Source organism: Rhipicephalus sanguineus, chromosome 4 (genome assembly GCF_013339695.2).
Source record: "Rhipicephalus sanguineus isolate Rsan-2018 chromosome 4, BIME_Rsan_1.4, whole genome shotgun sequence".
In the NCBI taxonomy this organism is placed as follows: Eukaryota; Metazoa; Arthropoda; class Arachnida; order Ixodida; family Ixodidae; genus Rhipicephalus; species Rhipicephalus sanguineus.
The window spans coordinates 65,741,494-65,756,669 of NC_051179.1; the positions used below are offsets into that span (position 1 = coordinate 65,741,494).

A 15,176-nucleotide genomic window follows, 5' to 3' on the forward strand; every position below is an offset into this window, starting at 1 on the left:
AAACCGAGGGAGACGCACGAACAACTGCACGAAAGGGAAAGAGAACGGGAAGGAGAAAGCCTGCAAGCGGGGCGGCATAGCCTAGTTTTCTTTGATAATTTTTTTTATTCTTTTCCGGAGTCAGGTAGGTCCCAAGGCGTGTGCTGGGCGCGCGCCGCTCACTCGCACAGAAAATACACACTCTCTCTCTTTCCTCCTCTCGTCACCTTGCATGCCCCTCGGCCTCTCTCTCTCAACGAACTGCCGCCGCTGCAGGCTTCGTTGTCGGCGGCGGCAGCGAGCGGTGCTTTTCGCGTTGCGGCGTCGGTCGGCGTCGTTTGCGGCGAAAGGTAGCTGGCACGTGCTCTGAACACTTTCGCCTCCCGCATCACTTCACCGCTCGTTGTGCAGAAGACGGCGCCGACATTGGGTCACCGCCCACCTCCTACGCTGCACGTGCCAACGCGCTCCTCGCGTTGCCGTTTAGAAGGAGGCCTTCGCGGTCAATGAAGCCACGGATGGTTCCGAGTTCGACCCCCCGTCGGCGCTGCGGCGCGCGTGCGCGCCTCTTGTCGCGTTGCGATTGGTGACGAGAGTATCAAACTTAGTGACGGAGCTTTTGTGTGACGTCGTCGGGGGTTACTGACAACGGTGGTCTTACTCAACGGACGGCGGGTGTGTGTGTGCGTAGGGGGAGTGGCGATTGTTAGTGGTCGCGCATCGGATAAATATCGGAGCCAGGAACGGCCGAAGTCAAGCGACTGCAGGGATGAAGGCTGTCGGAGTCTTCGTGTGTTTAGCCGCCTGCATCTACGGGGCGACGGCCTTCGGTGAGTGCTATACTTTGTTTTCGTTTCTCAAGAAGGAAAGAAAGAGAGAAAAAAAATAAAATAAACGGCCGATCACACGCTTACTGCGGGAATCTGATATAAGCGAATTCTTCTGTCATGTTTTCTGAAATGTCCTTGCATAATTTCTTCTTTCTCGCTTCTACGTACCTCGACGCTTCTCGTGCGTTTGTTTCTTTCCATCTCACAGATGCCTCATAACCACTATGGAGGATCGGCCAACACTCAGCTCAATCACGACGAACTGCTACGTAGACTAAAAAAGAAAGTTTTGCGCTTTGGAAATCTAAATATAGATAATTTGGCGGGCTTGAGAAAATGAATAAATTAATTTATATTGAAATAACTTTTCAATGGCTGCCAAAAGTCACTGCGGGATTATCGGCAATGAACGGGCCGAATCAAGCTACTCGTTTAGCCCATACAAAAAACAACCAAATATTAATTCCACTTTCTACTGGTGCTGAATGGAAGCACTGCGTGCTGCTCGCCAGTGCACCATGTCGCAGTGGAACGAGCCTCACTTCAAGCGCGCGCGATTATTTTGCCTAGCCCCAAAGCTAAGCCTTCAAATTCTATCAGGACATCGGCGAGGAAACGCTATCCTTTTATGTAGATTATGGCTGGGCGTCGAATTTATCAATGCGTTGTGCATAGGGATGGCCGACACCGCAGCCTACAAACACTGCGGCGACGAAGAAACCGTTCGACATATTCAGTGCGACTGCCTGCAGTAGAGTACGCGGAGATTGGCTTTGTAACGCTGCCAACAAGTATTTAGACGACCAGTCTCTGTAAGAGGAAATAATATTATGCCACCGAGAGGACTTCACGTCGCAGAAGAAGGCCGCGCAAGCGCTGCTGCGCTTTCTACGTTTCATCGGCCTATGTGAACGACTGACTGGAATTCCCTTCCTGTGTGTGCTTTATTTTATTTCATTTTTTTACCCGCTTTAGAACAGTTCTGTAATCCACAGCTGTATAATTCGTGCTTATGTTTTTCACCCTTGTGAATCCGGTTTCCGCGTTCAAGCGTACGTGAGCATTTTCGTCAACCGTTCTCTCGCGTTTGCGTCGGACTGTTTTTTAAAGCGACATTAAAAGAACAATGATGAAAAAAAAATATGTAAGGGCATTCACCGATAACTGAAGAAACGATAAGCAAAAATGCTCCTGCAGGCTTTCTCGTGCGCGAACGGAGGTTCGCGTGCATAAAAAAGAAGCCGAGTGACATCTAACTTTTCGCATTATTGGTTTATACTAGAGATGTGCGAATAGTGAAATTTATTCTCGAATTCGAATCGAATAGTGCCGAATAATGGCCACAAATATCGAATCGTATATCGAATACAAAGGATTTTATTGGAAATTGAAAGAAAGAACAAAGAAATCAAATCTGCTAATATACTCGAGAACATAACGCGGTGAGTGACTGCTACCGAAAGACTACAAATTGTCATGCAGAAACACAAGCTTTTCCACATCACTTGGCTTCAGTCTCGCTCGCCGTGATGTTACGGCGTTTCCTGCAGTTGAAAACATGCGCTCACTGGACACTTCAGTAGCAGATATGTTGAAGGTATCGGAAATCAATTTTGGCGACACTTAATATAATAATATCTGGGGTTTAACGTCCCAAAACCACCATATGATTATGAGAGACGCCGTAGTGGAGGGCTCCGGAAATTTCGACCACCTGGGGTTCTTTAACGTGCACCTAAATCTAAGTACACGGGCCTCAGACATTTTCGCCTCCATCGAAAATGCAGCCGCCGCGGCCGGGATTCGATCCCGCGACCTTCGGGTCAGCAGTCGAGCGCCATAACCACTAGACCACCGTGGCGGGGCATTTTGGCGACACTTGGATGAAGTGAAGCTACATGCTATTTCTAGTATTTCAAAGGATCATCCTTTCTTCGGATCAGGGGTTCATTGAAGTATTTCTGAACCTCTTGAATATAAGGTCAGGAGCTCAGTGTGCTGGTGATTTTGTGACGCTAGCAGTTCGACAGTCTCCCAGACTGTTCCCTGGCCTTCTTTGCTGGAGTCATGACGTGCGGAAATGACATAATCTCCTTTAAAATAAACATGCGCTCACTTTTGAACCAGGATATAGGTGAAAGTTTTAACGAAAGGCCTACTGCAGCGACGTTAGCTTTAGTTTAAGCCACCCCACCCTAGCCAAGTTGCACCATTGGCCTTTGTCGTGTTCTAGATATTTGTCCTGTCGAATTATTCGAAACTTCGAATACCAGCTATTCGGAAGCCAAATAAAATTATTCGAATTCGAAACTCGAATATTCGCACACCCCTAGTTTATAGCGCAGACTTGCTGAATACTTTTTCCTTTCATTTTGGCTCGCATGCCTTGGGCACCTGGTTGGTTAGGAAAGATTGCCTCAATAATTGGCGGGCACAGAATTTTTCGTACCCTTGACGAGATTAACACAGCCATGGAATCTGCATAGCGGCCTGATAGCTGGCTTATTACACGCCCTTTCGCGTCTCTAAATAGAAGCGTACACCGCGGCTTCCCTCTCCAAGACCACTTTACTTCCCGCCATGTCCCTTCAACCGAAACGTCACCCTAGGTACCGCTTTAAGAGGCGATAATTGTTACGGATGCGCACCACTTTTGTATCGGCACTCAATTCATGCGTTGGTTAGTTGAACGTTAAGCACCACTGTTATCACCTGCAGCGATAAACACTCACTCCATGGTTCCCACCTTACCGACCCGTCTGGCAATACGTAACCTGTCGCTGTAACTTTTTTTTTTCGCTTTGGTTTTATAGTGCTATCTAATAAGGCGTAGTTTGCCGCGGTTCATACAAATGGTATACGGCAATTGCGACCCCTGAAAGCTGCGCCCCTCGAGGCGCCATCTCGGGTAAACCGGCCAAGTATACGGTTCAGTGGATATACCGCATATGACGTTCTTGTGCCGAGCGCGAGGTCACTATTTCGGCTCCCGTCCACGGCTGCCTTGTTTGGATAGGCATGAAATTCGTGAAATCCCCTGTGGAAAGCCTACTACAGGTGGCTACCACCAGAGGTGGCGCCATCATTTTTCTCCTGAAGGAAGGGGGTGGGGAGTTTGGTGTACTGCTGACGGAACTCTAGTTATAAGGTCGTCTTCTGGCGCTCCGAGAGGCGACAGGTTAAAACTTCCCCCTTGGCGGCCGTGGGATCCGCATTTTATTTTATTTTTGTACTTTATTACCCTGCGAATGTGTGTGCGTAAAACGCGCACGCACGCAAAACTGCGCGCTTAGTCGTTTATTTCGTAGATCAGCATATGGGCCTATTCAACGGCCCATATATCGTTCCTCAAAGATAAAAAATTCTGGGGTTTTACGCACAAAAGTCGCCATTCCGCAAAGGACACTATATAGCATAGAAGGTAGTGGCCCGTTATCAAACGTAGTACGGTGGGCCCCTGTACTTTTTGATTGCGTGACAGTACGAGCGCGGGACAAGGCCCCGAGAGCTGCTATACATAAACTCGCTATCTTCAATGAGAAGAGAAAGTCCGCGTTACATACATTATCGCTCTTATCGCTCAACTTATTCTCCGAAATTTCTCCGGAGCCGGTGCAACGGCGATAACGCGGCACTTTTGTTACTGACAAAGCGGATTTCGGTTTCTGGCGACGCATTCATTCCGCGCGATATCACGTTCATGCTGTCGGTTTAAGCTGGCACGATAGGTACAATGCTGGTCGGTTAACGACGCAGATAACGACGGCGTGTTGAACATTGTCTATAGAAATCGCTGATAATGCATATTTTGGCACTAGCCACGATCCGAGTCTATTGGTCGTAAAACGATGTTAAATGCGAGTAGGGCACGTCATTCTGCAACGTCATGTAGCCAAATGTCTGCTGTTCTTATCTATATCTTGATAAGGCATAATCTGATAAGGATAAGGCATCTATATCTTGATAAGGCATAATCTGATAAGGATAAGGCATCTATATCTTGATAAGGCATAAGGAAGTTCAGGGTAAGGTGGAGGCTTGATGGAGAACCCTTGAACCCTGGATGTCGCTAGGGGCGACGTTTTGACAAGTGGTCTTGTCTTCCAGGCTGCAAGGCTGCCATCTTCAACGTTGCAACTCTATTCTTATCTATATCTTGAGTATGATTGTGCAACCGAAAAGGACAAGGGCGAAAGGGAAGAAGACAAACCCCGCATTGTTGCGCAATCGTACTCAAGTAATAGATTACCAACTTGCCGAGAATGCTGCTCTAATTAGGTTCTTGTCTATGCGTCTCGCCAAGTAAACCAATCCCAGCGATAACAGCGGCGCGACGGCGTTCAACCCATCGTCCAAGGAAGACAATAATGGGAATATGAGTGGAAGAACCGGAATGATCTCGTGTATACTTCGACTTAGGTGCAGGTTATAGAATCCTTAATACTTACGCCGGGTCTCATAATCGGTTCGGTGCTATGGCAAGTACAGTTTTAACGCGATAGCGTTAGAGAGCTCGTTTCGCAGAAATTCCGGTGTCGGAGTCGTTCGTTGTAGGCGAAAAATCATCTTGTCCGTGACCGAAAAATCGAGAAAGATGCAAATAAAATAAAAACAAAAATCCTCGGTTCGAATGAGAATCGAACTCGGGCCGTCTGCGTGGCAAGCAGCTGTTCTACCACAGAGCTACGATATTGCTTGAAACTGCTTCGGAAAAAAACACTATGTGAATGGCACGTGGTGGAAGGAGTCTCCTTAACGCATGTAATATTGCGTGGCAGAAGCGTAGAATCGTGCCAGGCGTCAAAACATGTGAATTGCGGAACGAGTGGGTGTTTTAAAGGCCCCCCTATTACAAAGCACTCAGACATATTTAATAATCATCAGCAGCAAAAGCATCAGCAAAGTGAGCAGCTGCGTAGGTTCGCGTGTTGCCTGACGGACGCGTAGTGGACCGTTCGCTGATTCGCAAAAGGAAGAATTATGGCGTAAGCGGGTACTTAACAACTATACTTGCAGTAGGCATTCTGGGATAGTTTGAAACGACCAATGTTACGCGCACAGTCGTTCGTTTCCTTACGGCACGGTTGAGGCATGCACCGAGAACCCAAGGCAGGCTAGTAATTGAGAAGGCGATGCGCACGGGGCCTGATTACGCTATCGCGTTGAACTCTTGAAGGCGAAGCTCAGGCATCCTCCAAGTTTTTATAACTCAATTTCAATTGATTTGCTTCTGAATATTTCGTGGGTGTTTAACTCCACGAATCAATCCTGAGTGGAGGTGACGATAGCCGGCGTTTATTTGTTCGAAGTTTTCTTGTGAGTGTGAATATTATGCTGATGATTATATACAGGTGAAGAAGATGAAGGTCGAATGTTGTGAATATTCTTCATTCACAAATCCTACTGCCGCACGAGTCGTGGCCGATCCCCCGTGGTGGGTTGTGCCATTCCTCTAGGAACAACCAACCAACCAACTTAGGCTCACAGGAGAAATAACTATCTGCGGTTCTTATTCCTTTGTTTGTTTGCACCAATATTGCGAGTGTCTTGCTGGTACGGAGAGAAACTTGAACATATAACTCGCAGGATTTAATGAGCACTCGGTTTCATAACCGCGTAGTCACAGTTAGTACATTATTATATAACGTGCGCGTACCGTTTATTTTTCGCTTTCTATTTCTTTTTTCTAGCACTATTCGTCGGTTCGGTCTTGTTAGTGTAAGTAGGGCGTAGCGAATGCCGGGAGCCACACTTTCAAGGCAAACAAAACCTGTAAGGCAACCAACCATTGGCGTGGCGCCGCAAACGCCTGTTCCATTGAAGTAAACAGCCACCTAGAGCACTATACGGACAGTGCTTAATAGGGCGTGTCCTTGCATAGCTACAGTATTGCACGTAATTTTTCGTAATTTTGTCACAATTCCGTTCATAACTCACGATCGCGTTACGTCACGGAGTAAAGTGAAAAGCTTATTGTCATATTAGCTTTCGTCGCATATTCTGTCACTAAGGGGCCTGTTAATTTCAGATGATTAGATAGAGCACGAGAGCCGGCAGGCCAGCACCAATCATCACCGCAAAGAAAGGCAGTGCAAAGAAAGGTAGTACACAAAACGGGCGCCCGTCCTGTGTACCACTCTTTGTCCGCGTGTTTTCGCGCTGCCCTGATAAGTGTTCTAGAATGCACCAACTGGCCCAAATAAAAGGGCTATTGACATGGACAGTCGACTTAGTGGACACTTACAAAATATCTTGCCTGCTCACTTCGTCGAGGCCTTGGAAGAGCGAGCTTACTGAAGAATTCTTGTGACGTCGCGTAGCCGTCAAAACTGCGTCGCACGATGTGTTCCAGCAATTGGTCTAGGGCATTTCTGACGCTCGCAGGTATATTTTTGTATTTTATAGCGAGCTTGAACCCTTGTTTAACAAGGAAAAAAAAATCGCGATAGAAAAACTTCACTCAAGTCGAAAGGAAGGTTTAGGAAAGCTTAGACAATTACGATAGCAGTTAAGAAAGCTGGTAAAAATTCGCTATTGAAAAGGAAAAAGCAAAACCCAAGTGCGGGGAAAAAAACTACGGGAAAATGAAATAATTTAGCACATAAGGCGCTCAATATACCAGCTGAATGTTCCCAGTCGCATATCTTTCTTAATGGAGCGTTCTGTATAAAGTAGAGAGAGAGAGAGAGAAGGAAGGAAGGAAAATCACATTATTGGGTCAAAAGAAAACATTTTGTGTGTGTGTGTCAGGGCCGTACCCAGGAATCTTTTTTTTGGGGGGGAGGGGGTGTAGAACGGCAAATTTGGCAACTGGTGGTTGTTGTGAAAGCGTGTAAATGTGTTAATATCACCCGAAAAGTTAAAGCATGAAAGAATTTCGGGGTGGGGTTTGAACCCCCTCAACCCACCCACCCCTAGTTACGGCCCTGGTGTTTGTGTGTGTGTGTGTGACAGAAATGCTGGAAGATCGACCCGAATCAAGTTTCTGATCTGCTACTAAGCGTTTGGGAATTCAGAATAGGTGCAGAGGGAGAGACACAGTGGTAATTAAATGTCTGCACTTGAAAGCTATTGTGTCAAGGTGAGCGCAGCATTCTTCGTTAAGTCAAGAGCACTCTTTCATATTTTTTACTACGTATTTTACTCTTCCGCCTACCTCATAGGAGGTAGTGAGAGCTAAGGAAAAAGAAAAAGAACGCAGACTTCATTGCACGTCGGAGAGTTGGAAAGAAAAACAAAACAAAAGGCCGGAGTGAAATCTGCTACACAAAAGCTGTGCTGTTCGTCTCACATATGCCCCGTAAACCAGTCCGCGGGTTTTTGGTGGTTCGTAGTCGTGCCGTTGTTAAAGGCGTCATACACCGGCGAGACGTACGGCGGCGAGAAACGCGTGATTCACGCCATACGCAATCGTTCACCGCTGCCCTTGGAACAGTTCTTGTAGTACACGCATATAACAGCGAAGGGACACACGTTGCCTCAACGGAATCACCGTTTTCGCTTCGGTAACGGGGCGGGGTTGAGAAGGGCAGTTCACCGCACGCGGGCCTTCGTGCTCAACCGAGGGAGAGGTTTCTTTTTTTTTTTTGAACGAAACGTGAGATTTTTTTGTTTTACACGTACGCGCGGGCCCACGCTCGCGGTCTATGTGGCTTAATAGGCATTACGCTTACGGGAGCAGATTGACCAGGCTAGAGGAGTTCGCGTGAGCGCGATCATGAGTCGAGGTGTTTCGACGTGATCAGCGCTGCGGAGGGCGTTTGCCGGCCTTGCTTGGTGAAGCCGACGCTGAAAACTCCCCGCGGGCTGATTCCAACTGTGATGCTTATGGCGATTACCCGTTTCCGAGAGGGCGTGTTGCTCGACGTGACCAGGCCCATCGAGCCCTACAAACACTGACGAAAAAACGCGATTCGGCCTCCAGCTTATGTAATCTTTTCTGTGTTCCTACTTATTTCTTTGTAAATCGGCGTTGCTTGTACATTTCCTGTTTTATTTCATCTCTATTTCCTCCCATCGTCTTTTTATCCATCTCTTCCTTTTTCCCGAAAGAGTAGACAGGCGCTGTACTCCTCTAGGTGGTAGTTGTTGGCCTTCTCCCTCCCTGTTTGCCTGTGTCATCGTAAATTTGTGTGTACATATAAAACATATATGCTAATAATCGTAAGCGTGTTCAACGTGGGTCAATTAATCCCGATACCATAGACACGAAGCGTGTCCTCTTCGGGTTATGATGTGACATAGACGCCGAGAGTACAATTACCAGCGTGTAATTTACAAATTACGTGCTTTGAGTTTGGTGTACAACAGCGGTTGTACACCAAACTCAATGCGGTGCAATGTTGTGGCATTTCCACTATCATCTCCCAATCGTGCCTTAGTTGTGGGTGCTACGTGAAATAGAATTGCGAAGGATATTCAAGTATTTATTCGGCTGAATATCCCGCATATGCACAGCGCTGTGGTCTCGGGTCTTATATGAATGTATACATGCGTTCAGCTCTGATCAGCTTCGTTCCCGCGGTTGTTTTATGTGCGTCAAAATCATCATCAGCGTGACTACGTTCATCTCAGGGCAAAGGCATCTCCCACGTTTCTTCAGTCAGCGCGGTCCGGTGCTTGCTGCGGCCGCTTTATCCCCGCAAACTTCTTAATCCCATCTGCCCGCCTGACCTGATGCCTCCCCCTCGCGCGTTTGCCTTCTCTTTGAATCCAGTCCGTTACTCTGAATGACCAGAGGTTGTCTTGCCTACGCGCTAAATGTCCTGCCCATGCACCATTTCTTCTTCTTGATTTTGACTAAGATGTCCTTAACATCCGTATGTGCGTCGAGCTTAGCCAAAAAGCTCATTCCTGTAATTTTATATGCGTAAAAAGAGAACCGCACCATTTGTTATGTCTGCGACTAATGAATTTCAAAACTGGTGTCAACAGTCGCTGCTGGGACGTCCCGTACATGACACGAGAGTTACGCCTCTCGACGCCTGCGTGCCGACGTATAAACCTGGCGCGAAAAGTGCGGTCTGTATAACCTTAAATGCTATACCACCACTTTAACGGCCAACCTCGCAGAAATGCCTCGGCGAAGGTTGCCAAGTTGTGGTTGTTCGTATTCGTGAGCTCAACAGAAGCAAACAACTATAGCTTGTTTTTTGAGTTCGCGTCTTTCGCCTCTATCCGGCAGTCGTCACTACCACGCGATAATGTTTTTTTTTTCTTCTTTTTTTTGCATAATTTGCGATGACTCTCCAAGGCAACCGCTTGAGTTTATTGTCATGCTTTGTTCTTTGCATTCAAACAAAGGATTTTGTAATGCTGGCAAGTGTCCCAATTTTCGTCATCGCGTCTCGTTTACGGCGGCAAGGACAACGCCCGAGTGCGTCTCGAAATAGCGACATCATTTTCTGTGTAAAATAATTACTGGCGTCGGACGAAAGAGGTGAGCGTTACACGACGGCAGGCGTGGATTCGCTTATGTTCGGCGTGAAATAAGAAATTGCGTAGAAACCTCAGAGGGGCACTACGAAAGAAACGTCAAATCATTTTAGACCGATAAAGTTTACTTTCAAAACACCAATTCAGCTAATTTCGCTGTAGAAGAATGATTGTTAAAGAGATAATAAAGATAACAACTTCAATGGCTTAATTGCGCACTGAAGCCTCAGCATTCGCACGTCTGTGTTACGTTACATCCATGAATGCGCATTAATAAATTCAAAGTATTTGCCCGTACTGCATGGCCGAGGTTGAGTAAAAGTTATAATAACCTGCCACATCTTTAATATTTGGCTTTCCTTACATAGGCACTCACTCGCAAATAATTACCTAGACCCAAACGTCTTTCTAAGTACAATACGTTAGTCCATGGGGATCCGAGCGGCAGGAAGAAGAGGAAGAAAAGAAAGAGAGAAGGCAGGGAGGTTAACCAATCACGTGCCCGGTTGGCTACCCTACGCTGGAGGAATGAGAAAGGGGAGTACAAAGATGAGAGAGAGCTAGGAGGGAAGGAAATTATCAATAAATGTGCAGGCACTCATGTGGAAGTGGCACTGAAAAATTGTCAAAAGCTTTCACAAAGGTCCGTAATCCTTAAAAAGCACAAAAGTTCTTTAACTGCCTCGTGAGCCGACGAGCGATGGTGGCGGTGCTCCACCAGCACCTGCACGGAGAGCGGCCGATCGTCCGAGCGGTAGATACACAGTATATTGCACCTGTATAATATTTCAGCCTAGGGAAAACGTCGTGTAGTAATTAATGCAAGAATCTCTAATTAAAGTGATGTATTACTGGGCGTTCTCGTCGCCATCTCGTTCGCAATGACTTCTTTCGAGCAGCTGCTCCATCGAAATCCCCGCATTCGAGTCGTAACCGATTCAGCTGGCTTCGAAGAAGTCTATTTGCAGAAACCATTTATGTGGACATACACGCTGATTGCCCATACAGGTGGGCAATGCAGCAATGCAGCTGCCTCCTTTGCTGGCGGCCAAGGTGACGGATCAGACAGTCTTGAAAGCATCGTTAAAACCACGAAGGTTTTCAGAATGCAAAAGTGAAATTTAGCGAGAAGTCGATTGATAAGGATATAGCGTCGTACGCGATTTCCCCCTGTCTCTGTCTCTCTCGGGAAAACCAAGGTTTGGTCGGTATAGGGGTACAGACGTGGACAGTGGTGAGGGGCGGCCACCGCGCCTTGTGACCGCTGCGTCTTCGAGCGTGCTCCCCCACTTTCACTAGATTACGATCTCGTTCGCCGAACCACGGCTACTGGCCGAGCATTTCAGCGTCCGTCGCGATGGAGTCTGCAGGCGTGGTACCGAAGCAGAAAACATGGTCTGCGTGCCGTTTTACGACAGCTGTACGCTTGACCACGGTCGGTCGCCTCGTGCATCTGATTATTCGGTAAAACTGAAAGTTTGGTCGAGTCGGTGACTGTTCATATCGAAACGCACGCGCAGAAGACAGCGCCTGTTTGTAATCATGCCTGTGCGCGTGTCTTATGTGCGCACTACGATTTTAACACATGATCATACGTCCTCGACAGCGGTAATAACTGAATAAATGACCGCCAAATAAAAACACCTAATGGAATGCATTGTTTGGCGGCAAATCAGTGCATGTTTTTGGCAACAATTCTTGAGATGGGAACAATGTATCAACACGGACGATGCGTAAGCTACACAGACAGGTGCGCACTTGTAGTTTATTTGGGGAACGAACCGGGAAATATGAAAGTGCAGTGCGTTCGCAGACACACAAGAACGTTCTGTCTAAATAGGTGGTGCATGTATAATATCTTCTTTCTTCCGAAAATAAATTTATTGGAAGTGCGAGTCCTTCCGATACTGTTTTGATATCACTCGTTTATATATGTCCCTGCTTTCATGACTTGGAGCAACTATGATAAAATGTCATTAGTGCTGACCGTCGGCTGAAAAGTAGTTTTCAGTCTCATATTCGCTGCACACATATAATCGTACACTCCTCTCACTTTGCTGACAACGTAGACATTGGAAGGTGCACTGTCGAGGTATATACATGTACCATTCTAATAACTATTTTTCTCTCCAACTTTTATACTGTGCAGTAACTTTTCTTAGGAGTACACGACACTTGGCGGAGTGCCACTTTTTCACCACCTGGGTTTAAGTTACCAACACTCGATTACAAATATAGGCTTCTTGAGTGCTCCAGAAACGCTGGTCGCAGTGACCGAATGTTGTCCTCCTGCGCGCGCTCTGTGCTCACTCTCTCTCTGCCTCTTCTTCTAGTTCCCATTGCCTTCACTAAAGTTTAGGGTAGCAAAGTGGTCGACCTCCTTGTCTTTTCTTTCTTTGCTCGAGCTTGGAGCTGCGGCACCTTCTCGGCCCGTGGCAAGGCAGCAGTTGTGCGATGCGCAACACAAAAGCGCTGTTGGCGTTCTTGAGGAACACTCGGCTTAACCGAAGCTTGTGAATGACTCTTTTTATGTATATATGTGCGTTTGTGACTGTACGAACTATTTGTGTGTATATGTGATCATTGTACATACCATAATCACCCGACACCAGGAGTAGCAAGCCTGGCGACAAACCAGGCTAACCTCTCCGGGAATCTCAATAAAGAATATTATATATATATCTCTCTTTCTTTGCTCTCTCCCCCCCCCCCCCTCTATAAGTGCTCATATTTTGCAGCTACGTTGCAAACACCGTTTTTTGGCTGCTAACAGATCGCACTTGTAATGACGCATAGAACCACTGCGCAAAGAGGCCCATTAGATAAAAAAAAAAATAAGGCGATAAAAGCGAGCAATAAGGATAAATAATTTGAAAGAGGGACATTAAGCTTCATTTTAGCTCCTATGAACGTACTATATCTTCATAACTAGCAAAATATACATCTGAAGTGATAACGAGCCAGTCGGATACGTTTATATTACTTTTGGACGAGTCACTGGACCTACTTTCATTCTTTTTGTTAGAAATGTAGTGCTTACTCCTGCAATTTTTAGTCCCATATACGTTTTTTTTTATCATGTAAGAAAATAATAGGCTGTCCATGCGAAAGGCGTTATATATGGTATTCGGGAGATCACAAGGAAACGCCTATATGAGCTTAAAGAACTTGTTCCGTAATGCGAAGGGTGTGGGTTCGGTCCCTACCGGAGGAAATTATCCATCCCCTTTCACTTCCATTTATTTCATTGTTACCGTACTTCAAATGAAAAACCCAAATAACGATCCTATGCTTCCGTTGCTTTCGTTATCTGTTAGGTTCATGTGGTTGCCATAGAAAAGAAAAGCCGGAAATGATCGGGTCCATCGATCCGTTCTCATTCCTTCGTTTATCGCGCTAAGTAGGTCTCGCTTGCTGTAGTGCCCTGGTGTCACGAGGAGTAGCCAGCAACTACAGACGTTACCTAACCACAACTAGCGTTTCGCATGCAGAGGCAAGAGACGAGTGAATTCCTGTACCGTTACTGTTGCCGATAGACGCCGAACACGCCCAGTGGCCGTGCCCTTACTCACCCAGCTTGTATACGAAACAAGCACCACATCACCCACGCACTCTGCGCCGGAATCTACAAGGAGTGGCTTCCTGCTTGTCGCTCGACAACTGAAGCTGACCTGACCTCACGGCGCTGTTATGTCTCCGAGCGCTCAATACTTGCCAAAAAGAGGAGGGTAGGAGGGTGTAGTCACTGCAAGTTACATCACTATTTAATGAAATCGAATTTCGCTATATCAAGTGCCAAAACCACGATACGATTATCGCCATAGCGGTAGACTCCGGATTAAATGGAGCTTCCTGTGATTCTTTAGCGCGAACCTAAGTACATGGGTGTTCTTGCGTTTAGTTACTATCTAAATGCGGCCGCCGTGGCTGGGAATCGAACCCGTGCCCTCGTGCTTTGCAGTAGCCGCTAAGCAAATACAGTGGGTAGAGTCTGAGTTGAAGCTATTGTGAACGTATATGAAGTCACTTACTCGTACCAGGCCAGAAAAAAAGATAATAAAAGCACGCACGCGGTTAAAAAAAGCATCGAAAGTGTGGTCTGTGATCGTACGGATGTCTGTGCAAATATTTGCCTCGCAGAGCCTGACCTCGTGCGACTTGGGACAAACTGTGGTTAATTTGCGCACAGAGCGTTTGCGAAGCGTCAAGGCCACTCAGCTGGAGCCTTCGTTAGAACGGTGCCGCTAATTGTGTGCGGACTGAAGACTCCCTCACTGCTAAAGTTAACGTGTTGTCAGCTCAGGCGTGACGTTTCCAAAGGGGCACAACTACTACGCTATTCTATTTACAGTCGGCTCTACGGGCCACACTTTATAGGATCGTGCTTCAGTGTATAACCGCACATAGACCGTGTGATGTAAATTTTGCTTACTGTAATTCACCGACGTGCTTGATTAAGGCGAAAGCCTTATGATCATGCGAAGGTGGCCTTTAACGAAAAGGCGGTGTGAGAAAGTGAAAAAAAAAAAAGAAACCACATGATGTCTGTTGAAGCCAACGCCATACAAAAGCGAGTGAAAGCATGGCTGTGCATATATGACGATAATCAAAGCAAATTGAGTAGGGAGTGAATTAGTGTTAGTTAATTGTATGACGATACACCCGCCACGGTGGTCTAGTGGTTATGGTTCTCGACTGCTGACCCGAAGGTCGCGGGATCGAATCCCGGCTGAAGCGGTCGCGTTTCCGATGGAGGCGAAAATGCTTCAGTCCCGTGTGCTTAGATTTAGGTGCACGTCAAAGAACCCCAGGTGGTCGAAATTTCCGGAGCCCTCCACTAAGGCGTCCCTCATAATCATATCGTGATTTTGGGACGTTAAACTCCAACGATTATCGTTAGTTGTACGGTGATAATCAAAGCAAATGGAGTAT

At 46.7% G+C, this 15,176-nt stretch overlaps 1 protein-coding gene across 1 annotated transcript in view; it reads left to right on the forward strand.

Moving 5' to 3' along the window:
- Nucleotides 1-307: 307 nt before the first annotated feature.
- The window catches only part of LOC119390153 (alkaline phosphatase, tissue-nonspecific isozyme), a 58,809-nt gene continuing 43,940 nt past the window's right edge, over nucleotides 308-15,176 (forward strand). The window contains exon 1 of the mRNA XM_037657716.2: nucleotides 308-809. Within this exon, the coding sequence (XP_037513644.1) occupies nucleotides 749-809 (61 nt within the window). The 5' untranslated portion in view covers nucleotides 308-748. The remainder of the gene's footprint in view (nucleotides 810-15,176) is intronic.